Source organism: Dicentrarchus labrax, unplaced genomic scaffold (assembly GCF_905237075.1).
Source record: "Dicentrarchus labrax unplaced genomic scaffold, dlabrax2021, whole genome shotgun sequence".
NCBI lineage: Eukaryota > Metazoa > Chordata > Actinopteri > Moronidae > Dicentrarchus > Dicentrarchus labrax.
In genome coordinates, this window is record NW_026136708.1 from 9,245,895 (window position 1) to 9,270,533 (window position 24,639).

Sequence of the window (24,639 nt, forward strand, 5' to 3'; positions counted from 1 at the left end):
ATATAAATACAGGAAATGACATTCATGCCAACATCTGCAATGTTGTTTGCCCTCTTCCCCTCCCTCTCTCTCTCTGTGCAAGGAGAAAAGCTGAAAAGTTCAACACAAACAGTGCGCTGTGACGTGTTGGTAACTCCTAACATCTGGGAAGTTGTTGCATATCTTAGATGAACACAGCAGATGTAACTCATGCCAATATTACAGCTGTCAGACACTTACACACACTTTTCCACACTGCATTTGTTGCTGCAGGAGTGTTTCCTGAGCTTTGTGTGCTAATACTGTATTCACAAATACTGCTGCTTGTTGCTCCCACAGACACATGATCCATTTTTCTCCTGAAGCTGAGCATCACCAAGGCTTCTTCTCCCTCTATCTTTCCTCAAAACCATTACCGTCTGCGCCCTGCACAGCATGGGCACAGTGCCTTGTTTTTCCTCGATAAATGCATAGACCTACATCTTCCCATTGCTTAACCCCCCATCTCTCTCTCTCTCTCTCTCTCTCTCTCTCTCTCTCTCTCTCTCCTCTCTCCCCCTTTGTCTCTCTCACTCACACACACCTCAGTGAAAGCCTCTCACATTCCCACAAGCGTTGAAACGCTTTGGAGGAATTGGATGGATCTGCCTTGTCTTTCCCCGGCTCAGGAATAAAAACACGCTTTTTACTCGCCGATTTTTAAACTGCTTTTAAAAGGCAACAACTTGCTGCTGAGATTTTCTTTCGAACCCGTGTCTTTCTTTCTCTCTTTTTTTGACATAAAATCAAGTTTTTTTTGGACGCGAATATCGGGATAGCGTAGAGTTTTACGCATTAAAGCCAGGAGGGACATCACATCAGCGGCTTTGTGGTCTTTTCCCCTCCCAATCAAACAAGGAATGTTTCACCGCTGGGGATTTACAACCTGAGTGTTTACGACTTTAAATAGGCGGAATGTGTTAAAGGATTTTCCTTCAGTCGTAATTAGGAGCGCGTCTCGCCGCCCTCATTGTCCTGAGCGCGCATTCTCTCCATATGGCGTAAAACGTGCTCCGCGCTCAATAAAGTCACCAAAAGAGACACTTTGAAAGCTCACAGACCAAATTTGACCCGGGTAAGCTGTAATAATGACATCGTATCGACTCCATTAAGGACCCTGGTTGTGAGTAAAGACTGTGCTGCTGTTTCCAAACCCTGCATGGGAGCTGGACTGCCCCCCCCCCCACTCCCTGTCAGCTGAATTTTCTCCGGAATGGCATTTCACTGGAAGTAGCCTTCAAAGTGGAAGATGGCTTTTTACCTTCCCTCAAGTTACAGCCTAATCCCCCTGCTTGACTAATGGCACAGTGACAGTGAAAACTCGGCTTATTTGCAAAGGTAAGACCTGAGCTGTGTTTGACCTCTCCAACTCAAAAAGAAAAAAATCCAAGTTGACAGCTCTACAGCCTATCTTTTTATTTCAATCCATATTTAATGACTTTCTGTTTAATGTTTGATGAAGAAGGAGGTTTAACATGATGGCTATATCCATTTGTCATCTTTCTACTGTAAGTGATGGTGTTTATTGGACAAGATAAGACTAAATATTGTTAAGGGTAGTCAAGCATAGTGTATGTTGTTGTGTGTGTGTGTGTGTGTGTGTGTCTGTTTTATTGACTGATTGATTTGTTGGGGAGGGAACACTTTGATCTGTTCCAAGGTTGACAAGGTCGTTTCTCTATGCCAGCCTGCTATCTCATTATTATTATTAACTTCTTAGTAGGGAGGCATTATGTCAATATTCATGCCTTCAATGATGGGTCAAGGGTCATAATTAAAGTGTTAATGGTCTTTTTCAGTCGAAACCCATCAAACTGTATTTAAAGCACGCCTTCAGGCATGTTAAGGACATATCAAATACTCTTAGAATAAGATTTTGTGTCCGCACAAAACAAAATTAAAATGTATTTGTAAAAATTCATAAATTTACATCTTCTCATTTGTTGAAAAATTAAGAAACAGATGGACACAAGATGTCTCTTACTTTATTATATATATATATAAGTCGATTCTCTGTGTATATGCACGGGAGGCTTCAACAGCACATCACCCAGCACCCCTACTTCTGGCAGCTATGGTTCCACCTCAACTTAAGGTGATTTACAAAGCTTTCTGATGGACAGATAGATTTAACCTGTTGCTAAATCAACTGCTAACTGTAGCTGCTGTCTTCTAGTTAGATCAGTTAGCCGTTAGCCAGGACTGGGAGCTTGGGACACTGGTAGTACAGGAGCTTTGAACCACCAGGAGGAGGTTTTGGATGCTGACAAGGAAAATGCTGTTACTCCATGTTAAACCATGTTTGTAGTACTCCAGAGCGGAAAAACCAAAGTTTGAGTTGTTCACGACCACTGTCGTTTCAGTTTGTTCACCACTAGGTGCTACTAAATCTTACACACTGGTCCTTTAAGGTGAACACAGAGAACCACAGGGGAGAACCCGGGGGCTAATAACAGATGCTCTGTCACTGGTTTTATTGTCTTGAGTATTATTTAGATTAGTGAATTATGGGTCATGCTCACCTTGAGAGCTGTTAGAAGAACTACGGTAACTCACTGAGCCAAATGGCTCATAGTGAGACATCTTTTTTACGTAGTTTAATTTGAGAATCATTAAGAAGTCAGGCAACATAACAGCTGATCCTCCTTCACACATATCCACTAACAGGATAATCCTGTTAAATACCCCTAGGTCAGCATTTCCTTCGTTTTGTCACACCATAAGGAATGCCACAGAGAGATGTGCAAGAGTTCATCCTAGAGACCCCAATCTGAGGAAAATATTCTGATTTATCTTATGTAAGACATAATTGCTGTTTCTGTTAAGAATGTTTTAAAGGCCAAAGTAGTTAAGAACAGTTTTTGGAAAGCAACATATTAGTGGAATGAAATGATGTGTGGAGAGTGGGCCTCTAGAAAGTCCAAACATGGACTCCACAAAAGGTCCCAGGACTCCAGTTAGGGTGCCACTGCTGCAGGGCAGCTGGGGACAGCTCGTGCCTCAGGATGAGTGTGGGTGACTCGCTGAAAACCGGGACTGTGAGGAAGACAGAGTGAGTCATTTTACTGAAATCAACGGGGGGCTCACTCCAGTACACATACACACATACACACACACGCACATGCACATGCCTGTCATGAGCATCTGATGATTCAATTCAAAACTTAATTCAAGTGAGTAGAGCCGAATTTGATGACAGGAGGTAATGACACTGATGCAGTGTGAAGGATGCGAGACTTGAAAAAAAACCCAAAACAGTATGTATCATCAAAATAATGAGGAAAAAAATAAACAAGATGGTGAAGAGGGTGCAGGATTTGACACTCGAGCGCTTGCATCAGAAAATGTGCTGCTGAAAGGTCAGCGGGAAAACACAAAGTGACATATTCTCCAGACAGATGACTCACCATTGACCGTGAGTCCGTAGGAGTACAGCGATGCACAAACACACGCTTGCTATCTGTTTATCCTTTGCTCATTCTTGTTCTTCCTTCTCCACTTCCCTGCTCCCTCCCGTCCTCTCTAATGATAGCCAGTTTCCTTTGGAATATGTGATCAAATCAAATGGACCTGAAACACTGTTTTACTTGAAAACCCCCCCCCAAAAAAAAAAAAAAAAACATGTTAGTCTAAGAGGGACAGAGATTTCACCCAGGATACTGTCACAGGCCCTTGTAGAGGTCTCACTACTCAGGAGGAACCAGCCAGACCCAAACTTACAGGGATCATATTTAATTTCAGTCGTTTCTGTGACTCATTTCTAATCGAGAGCAAATAGAAAACAAGACGTTGAACATTGTGAACCAACTCAGACAGTGGAAAATGTGATAGCGCAAAGTTTTTAAAAAAGCCATTTCCTCATGCTGAATCACAAAAGCTCCAACTGCACTGGTGTTTTTGCCTGATTAGACCTCTTCTCAGAACCGTGTGTGTGTGTGTGTGTGTGTGTGTGTGTGTGTGTGTGGCGCTGACTGAACTTCACTGACATCTTCCTGAGGGGGCTAATGGCATTTAATGTCAGAGTTATTATAGTTACCAGTTTCTAATTTATTAATCGTGATCAAGTTGAAATAACGACTGGGAAAAGTTCGATTTTCTTGAAAGTGCCAATATTTTCAACTTGGCACTCATAATATGGAAAAGCTAGAAAAAAATCTGACTAATGCTGGCTGCCACATATCAGCAAAAGGCCATTGTTTATGAAAATTACACCCATGTCTTCCATCCGTCCCATTTGATATGAACACAGCGTAATCAACCAGAATAACTGAAACCATCTGTGTGTCTGTGCAGAAAAGGGTTCAACTTACAGTTTAATGACTTTTAGCTCAAACAACGCTGCATGCACACAAGTCTGTACAAAGTTTTCAGTTAGGGAAATTGACAAATTTTGGACTGTAGTTTCCAAAATATCAGGTTGAACTACAAAAATCAAAAAAATCCACATCTAAAAAAATGCACAGAATGAAGCATTTGCCATACTGTAGTCTATTGAGTGTATGATGGAAATATTTTTATCGGTAAAGCTACATTTAAACTTGAGATTCCTGTATATTTTAGATAGATAGATTTAGTTCTGTAGATCTGTATAATAACATAAGCAAAAAAAAAGCAGATGAGGACTGCTGATCACCATAATTAATCACTGTCTGTCTGCCAGGCTGAGCTAGTGCGGCTGTGCCACAACAAAACACCCCACCAGACCCCTGGGTTCAACTTAAGATTGTGTGCATAGGTGGGGAGCTGGTCAGGGTTCATGTCCTTTTCTAGCTACTCTACTGGTTGGTAAGGGAGCTGGGATATAGGGGCTGAGATCTGTGGGGAATAGTATTAAACTTTGCATGCATTACAGCCTACTGATGAAGCTCCTCAGCCGTACGTGAGGAGAAGTATCTATTGTGTATCAGACAAGTGACAAAAACCGCAGCTAAAGGGGAATTGGTCATACCAAGTAGGGTGGAAAAAAAATAAACCCAAAAGAAAGCAACATAATCAGGAGGAATCTTTGGGACAGCTGAGTGACTGAGATTGCCTTGTTTGTTCCAACAGCTGTGGGGTGCTTCTCTGCAGCTGACTCTGACCTCTGACCTTTCTGGAAAAGCAAACCGAGAATTCCAATTTGGGGATCAGCAAAGTAAATTAGTGACATGGCCCTAAAAAAAAAAAAACTGTTCCTGCCATAAGGCACATCATGCATTGTAATCCATGTCACAGTTTTATGTCATATGTCATCTCATCTCTCTCTTATACCTTTCCTAAGACATACTGTCGAGGGATCTTTAAGGGAACATACTAATAGTGGTCTTGCATGTGGTGGCCCATTCTAACTGCATTTCCTGTTTACATTTCTGGTGAAAATTATTAGTCACAGGATATTATTTTTGTCAAAGTTGTGTTAACATTGTGTGGTAGTCTAATTACAGAACGGTTAGGGTTTTTATGGAAGCTTAACATCTGACATTTAAGACTCTGCTGCAAAAAGCATCACATTTATGAGCTACTTTGCCTGAAAAATAAAACCCAGAAGGCAAAAACACAAAAACAAACATGGACATTATAAAAAGGATCATGTAAACTTCTTCCGTTATAGGTTTTGGAAGGCACATACTAAATAACTTACCTTACCCATACCTAAAACTACCTAATTGTAACTGCTTTCCTCCCAGTACCCGTTAGGTGAAGGGATTATGATTAAAGTAAGAATAAGTATACGCAATTTGTAGTTAAAGGGACATTGTGTAGGAATTTCTCCCATCTAGCGGTGAAATTGTATTTTGCATTCAAACGAATAGTGCTCTCTAGTGCCTTGCGTTTTCAAATGCGTATTGCAACTACGGTAGCCGTTATGTACCAAGAAGCCTACCTGTCGAGGAGAAAGCAGGCAACTTCAGCGTCCCTTTGAAAGTCTTTCTCCTTCATTAGCTCTTTCCACCAGGGAAAAGCTACCCCAATGTTTACCCTCGTTTTTTGAATTCGCCGGTCACGTTTTTAATTCCCTTTTTCGCTTTTTTGGCGACGAGGATTCCTTCTCCTGTGGCTCGGCATAAGTATGATCCTCCATTATTAACTAAAGTGCAGTGCAGACTTTTTCAAATGTCCCGGGGCAGTGACAAGCGCCTCTCACTGATCTCCTTCTCCGTTATAGCTGGTTTCAGTCACGTGGCGCTGGCTCTGAACGAAAACGTGTTGTGGATTAGCTAGACAGGTAGGCTAGTGCTTTATGTCCCTCTCGGCGATTATAGTTTTTCAAAATGGCGGAATGACCTGGAAGCCTCCATGGACTGGCCCGTCCAATGTATATACAGATAAGAAATTCTTCGCTTACGAGGATAAGTCAGATCATTGGCAGAGGTCATTTTACACCAATGAGGACACATTTATGAATGAAGACATTGATTTTAGCTAATAAAATACTTAAAACACTACACAATGTCCCTTTAATGGGCTGACACATGCAAAACCAAAAGTATTATTCTTTTTCACAAACATAAAAAACTCTGTCTTCAGTTAGTCCACTAGCAACCCTATCCTATATTACATTTTACTATAATATACTATACATTATACCAGTGGCTCTCAGCCTGGGTGTCAGGACGAGATCATTTCCAGTGGTTGCCAAATGGTTGTAGAAAATAAAATAAATTAAAATATTGTGGCGAGCAGTACGTATGAGAGACAGGAAGGTACAAGGTACAAGAACAGTATACTTTAGGTTCTATACGTTATACATGATAGTAATACGAGAATGTATTTCTATCTATTATTGTGCCTTTAGCCCTAAAGCAGATGTTGACTGTTAAGGGGACATTATTTCAATAAATCTAAAAACATGTTATTTGAACTAATTTGTGATTCCTGAAATTGCACATATGACCGCTCTCGCGCTTGAATAAGTTGGGTGTATTTTGAGATTTTATTAAGAAAATAAATGTCAAAAATCCCACTAAATTCATTCTTTATAAAAATCAGTCTATAAACATGCTCTTTTCCACCAACCTGAACTCTGTTTGTACTATTGCGTCTGATAGTAGTGTAGGTGTACTGTGAAATTATGTACTTAGGTCTGACCTGGGCAAACTTAACATTCTCTTTATTTCAGTATTTCAAGTTGAAAGCATTGTGAAGAACAGGCTGGACAAAGATCAGACATTGTTCACTGCTTATTTGCCCTTGACTCATGCAGGTCATTTCCATTCTTCTTGGCAAGAAAGCTGAAAGGAAAGTGCCTTTTGAACATTCGGTAAACCTCAAATTTTGCCTTAATACTCAGGAAAAACAAAACACTCTGGAGAGGGTAGTCTTCCCAGTAGAAGTGGTAGTTTGACTCTCATTATATATATATTATGGCAGGTGACCTTAACTGCAGCAGCAGGAGGGAGGGTTGTCTGTCTCTCCATTTAAACCCAGAGAAGAAGAGCCACTGATACCAGGTTTGTTTTTTTCTTTTATTGGAGCAATCAGTTAACCACAGCCACAGTTAACCTTACTGTCGCGACACTGAAACAAAAACACACGACCCACTGTAGCTATAATGGAAAGGCGTAACAGATGCCAATTTTTCTCTCCTTACCACGCTCTGTTTTTATCCTCCTGCTCATTCCTCTCTCATTACATCTTTCTTACTCTGTTTGTGTCCATATTAGATTCCTTTCTCCATGACGTGTTAGCCTACAGTTCACTGAAGTGAGTCACTTGAGACAAACTTTTTTTCAGCGTCCTTCTAGAGTCAAAAAAAGTCTCTGGAGTTTGTTACATATAGATCAAAACACCTCCTCCGTTCTCACTCTCCCTGTCTTCCCCCTCTGGCTGTCTTCTTCTGGTCCTGATTTCTTGCATCTTTACTCTCCCCCCTACCTTTCTTCTCCTTGTCTTTCTATCCCACCTGTCCTCTTTCCTCCTCTACCCCACATTTGTAGAGCCTCACCAAAAATCGCATAAACAAAATGCAATTAACACCCCAAATGCAATGCTAACGTGTACATGTTGAGAGCGCAAAAAGAGCTTTTTTTTTTTTGCAAGCACCTCTCATGCCAAACTCCCTGTTTCTCTCACCCTCTCTCTTCATCCCTTGTGTCTCCCTTTCACTCTTGCCTCCTCTCATTTCATCCTACTTGCCAATTCCCTATTGTCACTATCCATCCACACCCCTCCTTATTCTACTCCAGCATCCTTTCCTTCCCCCCCCGCCCCCCTCGATATCACATCTTTGAAATTGATAGAGAGGTGAAGTAAAACCATTCTAAACCTTGTGCTGTGAACCAGGTCCGTTTTTGCCCCACATCTGCACATAGAAATAGAAAGAAGAAGAAGAACAAAACTAGCCATGGGAAATGCCCCTTTATTAATGTAGTGTTAATGATACACCTGTCATTCCTGTGCACACAGCTAGTAGTTGCTATAGAAACGTGTCACCTAGCAGCGGCACACGTAGTTGCTATAGGGACAAAACTTCACGTGACGTCTCCTATAGATAGGTAAATTGACGTTATTCTAACAGGCATCTCCTTGCTCAAGGACACAACACGTGCAGCGGGATATCACAGAGGAAGCATGAAAGTGTGTGTGTGTGTGGGGGGGGGAATCGCTGCTCTGAAAGACATAATGTTTTTAAAATGGGAACTCATGTAAGTGTGTCTCTAAATGTTATGTCTCCATTAACAGAATAAATCTGCACCCCGAGGTATACTAAATTGTTTTAATAGTTTTCTTGCCTCACATTATGCACATTAATAATGAGGTGATCAAATGGAGGCTAAGTCATGATTCTTTAAACACTCATTTAGAAAACTGCTTATTAAGACAGCAAAGTGGAAAAATGCAGCAATGCATTTTGCATTATTCAGAAGTTTTATCTAATTCGACGTGCAAAAATGTTTTTATTAATATTAATGCAGTCTGTGTATGGACACTGTGTGATAAATTCTTCAATGTTGTTGCAGGAAACAGCAGGTTTCTCTCTCTCTCAAAAGCCTAAAACATAACACACTGAATGCTGCACTCAAAAAGGTCTATGAACACCCAGCGCAGACTCTGATTGGCTGTTAGGCGTTGAGCACGGTTTCTGAATATTAAGTTGTCGTTTCATGTGGTCACTGCACAGGTCCAACACGTTCACTTTCAGCAGAAAGCCTTGCTGTGTCAGAGCCTGTGTGGATTCTCATTAGGCTACTGGTGTGTCTGTTACGGCAGCATTTCGTCCTCTCTGCCCCACTTGTTTCTTGCTCCCGCCTTGTTAAAACAACAGATGCACTTGGCTTGTTTTCTGCCTCTGTTTTGCTGGAAGAACAGCACTCTCCTCTCCTTTACTGTCAGGCCTTTCTATCCTCTTTTTATCCGCTCATCACCCCCTACTTTGTCTCCTTCAAAACGGTTTTTACCATTGTTTTCTGTTCCGTTCTTGTACAGGCTTTCAGTTTCCGGTCATGACTCAGTGTTGCATCCAGTAAGGTGCACTGATGTACAGTACATAAGTGCTTCTATCTCCCTCTTCATCTTCATCTCCTCCCCACTTCTCCTCCTGTTCCTGTACTCCTGTTGTCATCTTTTCTGTCATTTTTTGGTCTTGCCTGTCTCCTTTCCTCTATCATGTCCCCGTACTCCAATCCATCCCTTTCTCATCTTTCAGTAAACCAAGGAAATCTCCATCCCCCTGCTCTTGAAACATTGTGTGGGTTCCTGTTTGACGCACACCAAGGAGTGAAAGGAGAGAATCAAGTAGAGAGAGAGACAGAGTGAGAGGAAGCACAGAAAAACCCGAGAAAAGAGGCTGGTAGTGTTTGTCCTTGTTTGATTCACCATCTGTGGTAAAGCACTTTCCTACAGCAGTATTACCAATAAGATGATTGACATGAAAAATACATTAGGATGTGAGAAGGAGAAAAGAGGGTAGGAGGAGAGAACGTCTGGTCTTGCGTCTGATTCACAGTTACTTTAAAAAATAAAAGCTTTGTCTGATTTTGATTCTCAAAGCAGACTTTATTGCTTTGAGAAACGTAGAAGAAAAGAAAGGAAGCGAGCGAGAAAGAGGGAAGTAACCAAATAAAAGCAAATTAAAATTAGAGACGGATTAAAAATAGATCTGAGAGGACAGAGGGTAGTGGGAGGATAAAGACAAACAGAAGGAGATAAGAGGAGAAAGAAAGCTGGGGTGGAGGAAAATGAAGTAAGGGAGGCAAAAATTATTCAGGGTCACAACCAGAATGCATTAGCCGACAGACCGAAGGCGAGAATGAAAGAGAAAGGGAGAGATTTTACAGATAGTGCATTCTTGGAGGAAGAAAAGACAGTGGGAGCAAGGAGGGAGAACAAAATTAAGAAATAGACGAAGGTCATGGGTGTGTTCATGTTCCCATGCTAAATCTGTTTTATCCTCTTATATAAACAGATGTGACAGAAAACTGGTAACCAAATAAATACACTATTATTACTATAACTATATAGAGACAATTGTAGCACAGTAACTTTGGACCGGACAGCTCGAATACACTGTTTGGAAAAATAAGTAATACCAAAGTCACATTACACTAATACTGAAAGAACTGTATCTTAACAACATTCTAACTGAAAATAATGCAATTTTGGTTTTGTTTTAGCTTTAAATGATCACAAACACTGGACAATTTTTATCATTTTCTCTTCTACTGTCTGTCTCTCTTGTCTTATTTTCTCTCTTCCAATGCGAGTAACAATCATCCGTACAAAACGCAGAGCGCTGTATGGCTGCATACAGTTATATGGATTAAACAAAGCTTTGATACAAAGAATTTGCATCTACCCGACAAATAATGGTAAATAATGCATCACAATCACATCACGCTATAACTGAAAGTAATGCAGCTGGTAAATCCAGTCTTAACCCCTCTGACAAATAGTAGTAACTCAGACCACTTTCTGTCATCAACCTATTATTAATATAGAACTTTTTGCTGGTGACCTTCCTGAGTCTCATTCCCAAAACAAATTTTCATGGTTAGTAAAACTTTTAAACGCTCTATGGCAGCTTTCAATTTAAAGAGGCTGAATGGCCCTCAACTGCTGGGGGTCTCTGTGGTGACACAGTTTAATATTTTCATCGAAAAAGTCCCAAGTTCTAAAGAAAGTACCAACACGAACAAGTCAGTTAACCTGTTGCAATTAAGTAACTTTGCCAGAATTTGTATTGAAGAGGAATACTTGGTACTTAATTTAACATCAAATATAGTCTGTTTAATCCTTTTAGTACTAAACAAGACAATGCTAATGTTCATGTGCGCCCAGATTAACAGGCATTTAGACCCAAATGAAGGCTCCCGGAATAAGCCTGTTGTTTGTTTTAAGCCCTCTTCCTTTTTACAACTATTAATAGACCATCTGAGCAGCTGGTGAGCAGAGACTATGGTTCATTTGAATATTATGTCAGAATTGCAGCACTGTATTTTCAGCTTTATAACGGCAACAACAACGTAAATAATGACAAAGTACACATGCAATAAATTACAGATTTGAATTAAAATGAATAAAAACAACCTAGGACTAAAAAACAAACCATTTGTGTTTCTCTTTCTGTCTGCTTGCTTTCTATTTCTATATCTGTTATCATCTTGTTTCCTGAGTTTCTCTCTGATACACACAGGAAGACAAGCAGTAAACAAACATCCCGCAGGGGTGTATGACTATGTACAATATGCACACACACTCACACACAGGCACACCATTGCCCATGTTGTCTTAAAGTCTGGACTCCAACAACAAAACATCACCAGTAAACAGAGGAGACTATAATGGGTTTGTAAATGTATGTGTGCTTACATCTGTATCATAGCTAAATCTGACAAACTTTCCCCGTAAAACTGTGTAAAAAACTGTCACCTGGAGCTTTTTGGAAGTCACTGCTGTATGTGAGGTGACAGGCCTGCTTAAAATAACGACAAATAGAGCTGTGATCCCTGGAACTGGTTCAATCTGCTTGATTGTGAGCGATGCTGCACTCTGAATATTAAGTGTCTTACACATCCTATATTCAGAGCATCTGGGAGATTTTGGCTATGCAGAAATACATATGTGCATCCCCAGGCTTGTCCCTAAATACATACAGTTGTTGGTGACGTTTTTTTCTTCCAGTGCATCTGTGCCTCTAAATGGATGTTTAAAGTTGTTGTTTTCAATTAGTTGCATCTTTTTGAGTATGTAAGAAAGACCAAACAAACTGTCGGGAAGCAGCTCCACATCAGTAGTTTTTTAGTGACATGGCAGCACAAACACAGGTGCTGGACATATGCTGCATGTTAAACTCATTACTAATTTATTTCTGTGTATGTATCTGCAGGTTGGTTCAGTATGACTGCAGCAGCAGGTGTGCTAACAGGCTTGGCTAAGCTAAAACGCCAAGACTCTGCCCGCTCTCAGCACCGGCCCATACCACCTGCATCACCAGGCCTGGGAAACCCCGCCCCAGAGGCTGTCCCCAGGTGATACTCTTAGTAGTTACTGACGCAAAGATTGATACAAAGTTTTTATTCATCTGTAATTGCTAGGAGTCTGCTCTCTTTCTGCCGTGATTACCTTAGACCTTGCCTTTTTCACCAACTACTTTGGTTGAAAGAAAACTGGTAGCAGTTTAATTTGTTTGTAGTGTTAAGGTCAATGCAAATTCTTTTGCAATCTCTGTACCTTTTTGTAAATTAGTTGGAATGTCACTAATATTATGTCTCCAAAAACCATCAGATTTGTTTTCTTTCCATACTTTTCATTTAGAAAGCGAAAACGACGCACAGATGTTGTGGTTGTACGCGGTAGGCTCCGCCTCTATTCTGCCTCTGGGTTTTTCCTCCTCCTGGGTCTGGTCATCCTAGCCATAGGGATCGGCATGGCAACACTGGGTTACTGGCCACACAGTGAAACCATGCCCTCGGCCAAATCGCAGACTGGAGGAGGATCTAAGATACCACCTGACGGGGGAGCTAAAACATCTATCACAGGTGAAGGAAATGGAGCCAAGATGGCCGTCACAGATGGGGACGTGGCAAACTCCAGCACTAGTCATAACGTGCATGGTAAGAGTCAGTTTCTCCTGAACTGCTTCTAAATACTTAAGCTGTTTTTTCATAGGAACTCCAGACACTGTCTGGAGAATCAGTTCTGGGCATTGTCCACATGTAACACATGTAACATACAACAGGAGATTGTCTGTGTCCGACGGGCTCTCACCTACTGGAAATACTGATTTAGGCAAATGCAACTGGATAGAGCATGCAGGAGGAGGAGGAAGACTCATCTATAATGTTTACGGTTTTTGCCTTGATATTAATATGTATATTTCGCCGTATCCACAATATCACTGAAGAGTCCAAAGCAACATACGGGCAAGCAGAAAAGAGTACGAAGCAGCTACTCTGTGCAACGTTATCAACATGCCCATCCTGCTGTGAATTCTTCGGACAGTGACTTGCTTTGTTCACACCTGGGCTCAGTCGGACATTACACAGACTTTGTGCTAGAGAACTGGCAGGGTAAAGTTCGTTTAATGTCCCGTCCAACTGATTCAGACATTCACGTTCACACATTCAGCTTGTCCGGGTAACGTACAAAAAAGGTTAAGGTAACAGTATATGTGTGAATATAAGAGTTGCTCCTCTTTATAAACTTAAATTCCTGATATTAAAAGGCTCACACACTCCATGTGTTCTGCATGTAGGTACGCCCTCCAAGCAGACTGGGGGCGCTCTGACGAGGTTCCTGGAACAGCATCGTCACTCCGAGAGGATGAAGATGTTTGGGCCTTTCACCATGGGAATTGGAATTTTCATCTTCATCTGTGCTAATGCCATCCTTCACGAAAACAGAGACAGAGAAACTAAGGTAGGGATGAAATAAGGCGCCAGAGAAATTACATACTAGTCTTTACTGCCTTGCAAGGTTTTAAACACTAACTTGTGCAGGAAATGAGTTCTAGGACAGGTTATGAAGGAATATTTCAAACAGATATTTAAATATCTATATATGTAGTTAATATTCCTTCCTAACCCCGTATTCTCATTTCTGTTCTTCTACTCTTTACGAAATGAGGGGCATGCACACTGCAGTCATCCATATTCATCATCTCTACATAACTTACATGCAAATCATATTTCGGCCAACCTCCTTCTACCCATATCTCTGCAATTTTCCTCTGATCACATTTCCTCTGCACTTATGCCCTCTCCTTTCCTTTCTTGATTCGATTAATCCTCTCCTCTTCCCGTACCCCCTTCCAGGTAATCCATGTGAGAAATATGTATTCCAAGGTCACAAACATCCAGCACAAACACACAAATATGAAACTATAGAATATTTATATATTCTAATGGGATATTAAACATCAGGTAATCCACAGAGGAGTGTTACTGCTAATAATATATGTCTCTTCTGCACTAGATAATCCATATGAGAGACATGTACTCCACAGTCATCGACATCCATCGCCTCAGGCAGAGAGAGCAGAAGCAGCACCATCACCGCAACAGCACCTATGCAAGAGAAGTTGGGGATCTTCGAGCCTTCGGATCTGATAACGCAGCACGGTTGGGCAGCAACTCCCTCCTTGCTTTCTCCTCTCGGGCTGGAGGCGGAGGGTCTACAGAAGAGGAGGAGGTGCTGTTAGGTGACGAGGAGTTTCACAGACACAGGGAGCAGGCAAAGCTGGACTGTAGCTTTGCGGGGCTGCTGGCGCCGCTCTACAAGGATCGTTCCTTCTGTGGCCCGGGGCTGGGGATGGCTCGTTCGGATTCGGTGCGCCATCAGTGGTCAGTGGACGGAGATGCGGAGAGGGGAGGACACCACGCACGCTCTATTGTCTCCTCCTCTATCTCTGCATTTACTCTCCCGGTCATAAAACTCAACAACTGCGTTATTGACGAACCGGAGATGGAGGCGATTACTGAGGAGGATAGAGGAGGAGAGAGAAGAGACAGAGAGAGGCAGCCTCTGAGCTCCATGGAGTCTCTGGTTGTTCCTGTAGCATCTGTTGCCAAGGCCTCGAAACCACCAGGCTTACACCGGAGTAACTCCGCTTCCTCGTCCTCCCACTGCTCCTCTGTCTCCTCTACCTCCCTCTCCCCTGCTCCCTCTTCTACCTCAGGCTGCTGGCTCTCCCCGGGAGCAGCAAGGACTGACTTTGGCTCTAACTCCTCTCTGCACATGCTCAGCAGCCACTCCAAATCTCTGGACTTGGAGCGCGGGCCAAGCATGCTCAGCGTGCGCCCAGAGCAGCGGAAGCACCCCAGCTGGCCCCGCCTCGACCGTAGCAACAGCAGCCGCAGTAACAGCGGCAAAGGGGGCAGCAGTAAAGGCTACATGCGGCTGGAGGACAGGGAAGAGCAAGGGGAGCGGCTATTAGACATGTCAGCGGCCATGGCAGCGAGACGCGACTACAGTAAGCGGGAAAAGCTGCTAATGATATCGAGGTCGCATAATAATCTGAGCTTTGAGCACGATGAGTTTAACAGCAGCACACTGAAGAGGGGAAGCTCTGAGACTCGATTCTGAGGGAAAATGAACTGAAGGTTGAAGACAGCTCTGTCCTGTTCTGTAAATTGCTCTCCAGCCAGTGTACAGCGCGTTGGTGTCAGAGGGAAACTGACGAGTTTAACAGCTGCACCCTCAGAAAGGAAACTCAAACCTTATTTTGAAGACACTTTTTTAAGCAGCAGGCTGGAGAGTAGTTAGTAATGGACCACCTTGCCCGGTAAAAGGTAAAGGCCTCACATCAGCAAGACACTAAATGCCTATTGTGCCAGGTCCAGTGGGGCTGTTCTGTAGCCGACCCTGACCTGTGACCTCTGTGGAGGCAGGCAAGTGAAAAAAGAAGGTCCCTACAGGGGAACACATTGCATCATCCGTCTACTTTATACAAACACAGTTCTAATAAACCCTCAACCCTCAGACACTTTAGGATGATACTGTTTCATTATACAAGGTTTCTTTTCTTACTGTGTTAGTTTCAGGTTCAATTCAAGGACACGCTGGAAGCACTTTGAGCAAGTTTCTTCCTTAGCGGGCAGCAGTGACACAAAGGCAAATCTTTTATAACGAGGCCCAGGCACAACCTGAGAAATGAGCGAGACCAGTTTAATATCAGAACAAAAGAAGATAGTAATAGTAACATTCATGATCTTTGCTTGTAGGACACCTACAAAATGCTTAAAAGGGTTGTATAGAGAGACATTTTCAACTAATTTCTAGAGGTTATAATGGCATACTGCAACGGCAAGTCCAAAAGATATAGATATTAGTGGTAAATTATTTGTTTTAAAGGTGGTTCATGTATGTTTGTGTGTCTGTCTGATCTTCAGATTGTAGCAGATGTAGAGATCCACACAAAAAGCAAAGTCAGACAAAAACATTTAATATCATGTCATTACACTACAGCACAGATATGAGTTCAAATCATAATGCCAGGCTGCAAAATACAATAACAGAGTCCTTGTTGCCCCGCAGGCACAATATTGCTGCCCTTTCCCAAGAACTATAGTAAGAGATTTTGTGTGTCCGCTACTGAAAACTATAAGTAACATTGGCTCTGCTACAAACTTAATTTTTTTACTAGAAAAGATTTTGATTGACTTCACTCAGGATATGCCGTCTATTATTCATGTGCTGATCATTTTTGTAGACCTATTTACAAACCTATTCAGTATTACGCCTCAGTTCCACTAGGCCAGCTCTGTGATGTCACTCCTCGTGGCTTCATGCCCCACCAGGAGAGTTTCGCCTGCTCGATTTTGTTAATTTTGTTCAGATTTAGTTGATTTGGTCATTTTTCCTTGATTTATGTGCTTCTACCATGGTTAGGCTGTTTCCTTGTTGTCTGTTTTTATGATCGGGAGTCTGCACACACAGTGTTTTATTTTGAAAACTGACAGTATTCTAAGCAGTTAAGACACTATACTTGAGTGTGACCAGAGGTACAATGAATTAGGGTTGTAACTAATGATCATTTCCATTACTTATTTTTTCAATCAATGCTCTATGAAATGTCAAAAATACATGTAATGACAAAGTCATAAAAGCAAAAGTTAAATTAACAAATAAAATAATTACATTTAAAGGAATTTTACTTGATAAATGACTTAAACAATTGATTAATTTTAAGTCAATTAACACATTTTTGGTTCTGCACAATTGAAAAATCAATATTTGAAACAAAAGTCAGTATAAAAGAGACCCTGGCGTTTGACTCGAGCTAACAGTAAATCACCATGTACACATTTATCTTGTGCTTGAGCTGTAATATTAAAGTCCAACTGAAATTATATGCCATTTTTTGTCTGCTACAGCAAACATATCTGCTCTGTAAATCACTTATCCTGTGTACTTCTACGTGTACGGTCACACTGAGCCAGACAGCAGCCTGCTACACAACACTGACTTTGAACAACCCAAATTCGCTTCCCTGCTAAAGTCTCCTTCTTTATCTAACTTACACACATGAACACATATCTTGTCCTGCACTTTAGGCTTGTTGAGCGAGCGACTAAACAAACGTTCACCGGGGAAAAGTGCACTGCTAACGTCAGCTAATTAGCAGCACATTAAACAGCATGTAAACATACCTGCAAATGTCACATGGGTACGGTTAGACACTGGTGTGGTTCTCCCTGATTTAAAACACTTTTTTTTTTTTTTTACAGAATGGAAGACTAAATGATTGAATTCAGTTGGACTGTTTCTGCAACTTGTGTCGCTTTTCATTTAATTAATTAATTTATTTTTTGGACAGTATTCATCATTTTATGTTCAGCTACTAAGCAACATAGTAATAATGTCTCAGCATATTTAGCTATTAACATGTTGACAAGGTAAGTTGTCCCAAACTCGACACGTGAAGACATTGATCTTCAGTATATGGAGCTGACATGATGTCTCCATATTGCTCAATATCTGTTTAGTTTGTCAGCTACGTTAACAATACATTAAGACAATTATTAATGTAGTTAAAACATCTTCTGTGCTACTTTTAATGCAACACACATGAACAATAAAACATCAACACCACATGCGTGTTGAAAAAGGCAGAGCCCTTTACAAGCAGGAATCTTGGCCAGAGAGCTTCATTAACTGGTTCCTAGCAGTTTATGAGTCAATGTCCAATTCTAGTCTCTGTCAAAATAAACTGTATTTTCACTGAAAGACGTTTTGTCCTATTGAGTGTGTTTAACCAATACGGATTCCTACACATGGATTCACACAGCGTCTTTCTCAGGGGTCAGTGGGAGGCAACAGTATCTCTTGGACACACACACACACACACACACACACAAAATAAACACACAGTCTGACCCCACACCTTAAAACAACTTCCCAAATAGATCATTCATTCCTATATCTCTCTTTCTTCCTCCTTCTCTCTTCATCTTCTGCATACAAAATAAGCAAAGGTCTGGATGAGTCATCATCAATTATCATATGCTCTGCAGCTCTGTGGGAACAACATCCACACACACACACACACACACACACACACACACACACACACACACACACACACACACATGCAAAGACCAAAGATTTTACTTACATGAAAGCATGCAAACATATTCCTCCTCCCATGCAAATATAAACACACAAAAGCACAAATACTGACACACACACAAATACCCACAATGCTGTTCAAAAGCAGAAGGCTGATGATGCTGTCTCATCCTTTGTTTTCAAGGGCACAAATGATAATCCTAACCCTTTGTGAAGGCAGGAAACATATTTAGGGGGCAGAGATGGATGATGTCGCATCCAGTTAACATAAAGCAAGTAAACTAACTTTACCTCGGCCTGTTGAGACTTTCCTTCACTCTCTTTGTTTGACCAGTTAAAGATTTTAATGTGAATATGAAATTAAAGGCTGAAGTTCTTTTTGAAACAATAGTTTTGCCTTCAGCAGTCAACTCAGCGTTGTCATTTTAATCACATAATGTTGGAGCATCCCGTTGCTTGGAAACACTAGGATGCAATATTGACCTTGTGTCTCTTCCAGTCCATTCACTATCATAAAAACAAACCAAGACAATCATAATCCTACAGACAGTTTTCATCAAAAACAAGACTTGTTTCCCTGAAAGTTACATCAGAGGCAAATTAGCAAGAGCACAAAGCCACTTAGGATACAGAACTTCCTGTAACTACATTTTGGTTGCTAAGTGCATCTCCCATTCAAACAGATGGCTAAATAATTAAAGCAACTGAATCAAATGTTCCAAACGTTTTACTTAGTGCACAGAAATACATGCTAGTGCCTTTATTCGAAAATCCTTGATGCTTAATCAGGCAGTGCATCCAAATCTCAGTTCTGCTCTTTCTGAAGGACACTGTGACCGAACGGAGCAGGGCACATACATACACTCTATCACTTTGCATCATCTGGGTATTTGTTAAATCCCAAGCCGATGTGTTACGGAGAGACAGCTCGTGCCTTCTCACCTCCTCGGCTGTGTCACACACATAAGCTAGCTGAGGGACTGTGAGTGTGTTTAGGAGAGACTCATGGTCCTACAGTACCACAAACAGGGCAGGGAAGTTGGAAACAAGGCTACTAAGAGATATATATATAGAGTCTACAGCCGTACTGTACTCACAGTAGAGAGTATAGCCTAACATCAGCATTCTAATATGTTTCCAGTAACACGGTTACCGTATTAGTTTAGAGTGTCTGCATGTCAACAGCTGAGGCTGATGGGAATGTCAGTAGTTTTGCAAATATTTTGGTCATTAACCAAAGTATCTGGCAAATTAAGTTTTGACTTAATACAATGATGGCGTCTAGCCAATAAAGAAGATGGTGAGATATTTTAACCTGAACCAAAGTGGTGGACCAAACGACTGGATAAGTGAAAACCTTGACCTGCTGGTGGCGCTACAGGAAATGTCAGGGAATGACCAAAGTCAGTACAATTCATCCAATGGGCACCATGGAGATCTTTCCCAAATTTAATGGCAATCTGTGCAATAGGTACTGAGATATTGCAGTCTGGATCAAAGCGGTGGAACTGACCAATCAATAGAGCATCAGACTGACATTGCCATCCCTAGAGCCACACCACCAGCTTGGCTAGAAAATCAAAACTATATATATTTGCATCCAGGTTTTCAAAAATGCATGTATTCAGTGGGAACAAATGAGCTTGTAGCTGAATGCCAAAGGTTATGGAGGTTGGAAAATATCGAGAAACAGTTAACACATTGTTGGTCTTTTCAAGGGATTTGTTGGCAATATGAAGACTACAGAATAACAGGGACCTTTTTGCTTAACTTGCAAAAGACAATTTGTTATTCATCTTGTACTTGTGTCATGAATGTGTTAACATTCCACGTTCTAGACACCTGCTATAAAGTCGCTTTCTCTTAGAAAACTTGTAGAGACTCTTTTCACATTTCCCGGAGCAGCAACAGCAGTTTGGAATAGACAGAATAAGAACCGGGTTGTACACTGAGTCACCAAGGCTGCACAGACAAACAGTACCAGCTACAGAAACTCTGTCTGCAGAACACTCTATGAGAAAGTCTGTCAGTCTGGACAGGATGTGCTGTTCAGACGATAAAATCCCAAATCATTTTTTTGTGTCGAAATTATTTCAACAATGGGGATGAAGGAAGGCTGTAATAAACACACCTCGCACATGTGCACACACACACACACACACACACACACACACACACACACACACACACACACACACAAGGCACACGGATAAAAATGACCATCACTAAGTCCACAAGAGCACACATTTATATCCACATCAATAGAAAAGGATGACTTTGAAGACCTGAGGCACAGGTGAGCTCTCCGTAGTCAGAGGAGACAGAGAGAGGGTTGATTTTTCATACATATCATTCCTTCTCTCTCGGTAATAACAGGGGTTACATTCTGTGGGTTTAGGTATTTTTCTTTCTATTGTGCAAGTGTGTTTGTAGATTGAAAAAAAACAGATACGACATTGTTCTTTCGCCCTTGTGTTTTCGCCAGCAACAACAGCAGGGATGTGGGCAGTTTACTGACATAATCAGCTAATAAACAGACTAATTACTCCGACACATCTGGAGGGTGAACTGAATGGTTTGCAGATTAGCCGAGGAGAATGGCTGCCAGGAGGGTGAACTGTATTAGCACGGATAATAACAACGCATCGTGGTTTGGGATGAGCAGTGCTGAATTAGTAATGGAAGTCAGTCATCCAGCTAGAAACATATTAGTTTCTCAACTGATAAATGCTCTATTATTTACATTTTCTTATAAAGGGAAAGAGCAGCAAATGTTTATTTTATCAAACTGGATGTTGTATTACTTTCCCTTACTTTTCCTAGCACTGATTGAAATGTAGATTAGTCTAAATCGCTTTCAGACTTCACTCACTGTGAGGAGGAAGTTATTTTAAGTTTCCATAATCACTGCTATCACTGCGGAATAGAGTGACACCTCTGGAGTCAAAGGTCATTTCCTTCCAAAACATGGCCACTCACCGCCATGTTGTCATTATGTCATGTTTGACCCCTCTCCCCGTCCTCCCTCATCCCTTTGCACTGAATCCTGTGTAATTAAGCAAAAAACGGACTCTCCCTGCAGTGTGTGCCACCGAAAGTGCCTCGTGGCGATAGTGTGCCAGTGTGCCAGTGTGTGTTCATGTGCCTATCTGTGTGTTTGTGCACTTGCCATGAGGCAGCAGTGGGGGTGCCAGCCTTGTTGCCATGGCAGCCCGAGATGTGCTCTGGACCCCTGCCTGAGGAGTAAACTCACTCACACACATAAAAACACACGCGCACAAACTGAGCTTTTGAAAATAATATAACTCCTAACAGCCAGGCATTAAATTAAACCCAAATTAAAAAATCTAAACAGTAAAATAGAGCTGTAATCCAATTGGCTTCTGCTCTGTCCCACAGTGATAGTAGACAGATCAGGTAAGGTCAGCACAATTTATCTGATGCACTTCACCTGGATTTGTCCAGTCTCTGCTGTCAGGGAGTAAAAATGATGTAGCGTACTGTAAGAATATATTAAAGACATGCATTCTGCTCTAAATATAGGCAAGAGGATGCCCCTCTATCTCCCATACCTGCTCCACTGCTGCTGTGCTATTCCATCCGTCTCAGGAGGAATTCAGAAAAAGCTACAGTAGTAAAGAAGGATACAGTGCAGGCTGTAGTAATAATGCAAGATGTAATGTAGGACTGGTGACGTGATAGTGGAAGCAGAAGTGCAGAAGAGATCAACATGTACTCAGTGATAACAGCATTATGCAAATAAGCTTGTTATATTAATCACAGCTTTCATGTTCTAAAACAGGATCTGACCTTTTCAGCTTCGTCTTCAAGGCTTTTAGTGTCTAAACTAAGAAAATTTTCATTTTACTGTGTTTTATGTGTCATACTCTCGCTAACAATAACATTGGACACTCCAAAAGGTGACTTGAGTGAGTGAAGTCCCCTTTTCTTCATTTTATATATGGATTTATCACTCACAGGAGGAACACACTCTGTGAAAACAGTCGTACACTGTATTCTGTGCCTGTAGCTCTGGGACTTTGTCATGTTATGTCATGAGAAAATTACTAAAATGTGATGTCTTGTAGAGATCTGGGACTGTGTTTGAAGACTAAATTTGTAATGTGCAATGCTAAATCAGTGGAGAGCATTGCACTCCCAAAACATCACTGCACTCACTATGGACAGATTGAAAAGGAAAAGCATAACCAGAAATACTTACTTCACACATTTTTCTTCCTTGTTAAACCTGCTGCCTACATCACAATTTTATAAGGAGATATCCTGAGATAGCACTATACAAATAAAACTGAACTGAAATGAACTGAATCACTCATAATACAACTCCACCACCGACGGAGAATCAAGTGTATAATGCTAGCAGCGGCTAATGTAGTCTCGAACCTCAAGCCTCTAGCAGAGATGGCGACCGTGCTACACACCCCCAGATCTTCAAACTTGTCGTCTTTTTGGAGCTCGACCCATAACAAGGACTGAAGTGCAACACACACCAGCTGCATACAATGTGTGTCAAAACACACCAGTCATTCTGCACATTGATGCCATCTTGACACGCATCAACCTGGAATGACACGTGTCAGGATGATGGCAGTGTGTCAGTGAGTGTCTCCTCAGGATATGCTACTGTCCTATTTCCAAATGTGCTTAAGAATCCCACTGCTTTTCTTGGCAAGACACGCCTTGTGCAAAATTCAACAGCGCTATGATTGGCCAGGTTCCCGTGCGAGTGCGAGTGGGAGAAGTTAGCCTTCAGGTCTTTCTGCCAGAAACACTTTCTAATGCACGGTTAAAGTTGTGAAAGAGTCTATTTTAGCCCAAATCAGATAATAAAAAATCATGAATATAATAAGCCAACTAAGATCTAAAATGGTCTCAAACCCCATGTGTCCTGGGTGAAAGTCTCATGTTATTTCACACATTCTTCTTCTTTGTTTAGACCTGGTGCCTACATAACCCACAATGCAACTCCACCACCAACAGTTTGCCCAGATTTATGGGTGTGTTATGTAGTAGTGGTTGATGTAGCTTTGAGCTTTTAGCCTCTAGCCTCCAGCAGAGATAAAAAGTGGGCTACACCCTCAGAGTTTTAAAGATTTTTTTGGCCATTTTCAGTTTTATTGTAGCGATTGAGAATAAAGAGGCAGGCAGGAAACGGAGAGAGAAGAGAGTATGACATAAAACAAAGGTTAGGGCTGGACTCAAACTAGTGACATTGCTGTTAGATGGTGATGTGGCATGCAAAGTAACCATTCAGCTACCTCAGCTCCTTTTACATCTTTAAGCTTGTAGTCTTCAGGCTGTGTAGGATCCAGGATTTTGGAGCTTGACCCATACTAACTGACTGAAGGGCGATACACAACAGCAGCATATAATGAAATGTGTGTCGAAACGCTTGCAGACACATCCTGACACATGTCAACCTGAGATCACTTATGTCAAGAAGCTGCCAGTGTATCAGTATCACTGGACCACCTGTGTGTTACATTTAAAAGTCAAGATATCTCAGCCTCTGCTGCATCAATTTTGACTCTTCTTTTTAAAACGTCTGTCTTGTAAGTCCCATAACTTCACAGAGGTGCAATGCATTGCTGGACTATTCTCTTTAAGGTCCCTATCCCAATAATTATTTGTTTGTGTACCAATATTCTTGACATTTTACCTGTAATTCAGAGTTTCAGTCAGTGCATTACATTATGTATGGTAAATAGTAATGTGGCAATTCTTGCAGTGGTCCAGGTCTCTTGCTGTAGTTGAGCAACTGATAACATGGAAGACAATGTTTAGACAGTGTGTGTATTTGCTAAGGTACATTATCATAACCTGCAGAAAGGTGTACAACTCATCTACTGTGTTGTGACTGTGCGTGTGTGTGTAGTGGCACAGTAGCTTGTCGTCTTAAAGGTGCCATGAACAAACCAAGTAAAACTTTCACCAAGAAGACTGTAAGCTCCTACATTGTGTTTTCTTCATCGCATTTCATGGGAGATCTACAGGATTGCTTCACGGTACAAAAAAAGAAAAAAAGCCTCTGTCATTGCTGTGGAAAACAAGCCAGAACTTTTAGAGATGGCGGACGCTGGAACAAGTAAAATGCCAAGAGGAAAGAAGCCCCAC

The 24,639-nt window shown here is 41.5% G+C and overlaps 1 protein-coding gene across 1 annotated transcript; it reads left to right on the top strand.

The window, feature by feature from the left end:
• Window positions 1–543: 543 nt before the first annotated feature.
• Window positions 544–18,162, top strand: tmem200a (transmembrane protein 200A). The gene is made up of 5 exons (XM_051410127.1): window positions 544–1,356; window positions 12,323–12,464; window positions 12,751–13,049; window positions 13,691–13,854; window positions 14,410–18,162. Exons 2-5 carry the CDS (start codon window positions 12,334–12,336, stop codon window positions 15,517–15,519), a joined length of 1,704 nt encoding a protein of 567 aa, XP_051266087.1. The 5' UTR covers window positions 544–1,356; window positions 12,323–12,333; the 3' UTR covers window positions 15,520–18,162.
• Window positions 18,163–24,639: the final 6,477 nt, after the last annotated feature.

Excerpts from the sequence above, each read along its gene's own strand:
- tmem200a (XM_051410127.1), top strand. The coding sequence starts at position 12,334 with ATGACTGCAGCAGCAGGTGTGCTAACAGGCTTGGCTAAGCTAAAACGC. Across the intron at positions 13,050-13,690 it reads CACTAGTCATAACGTGCATG|GTACGCCCTCCAAGCAGACT; the intron begins GTAAGAGTCAGT and ends TTCTGCATGTAG. Across the intron at positions 13,855-14,409 it reads ACAGAGACAGAGAAACTAAG|ATAATCCATATGAGAGACAT; the intron begins GTAGGGATGAAA and ends CTTCTGCACTAG.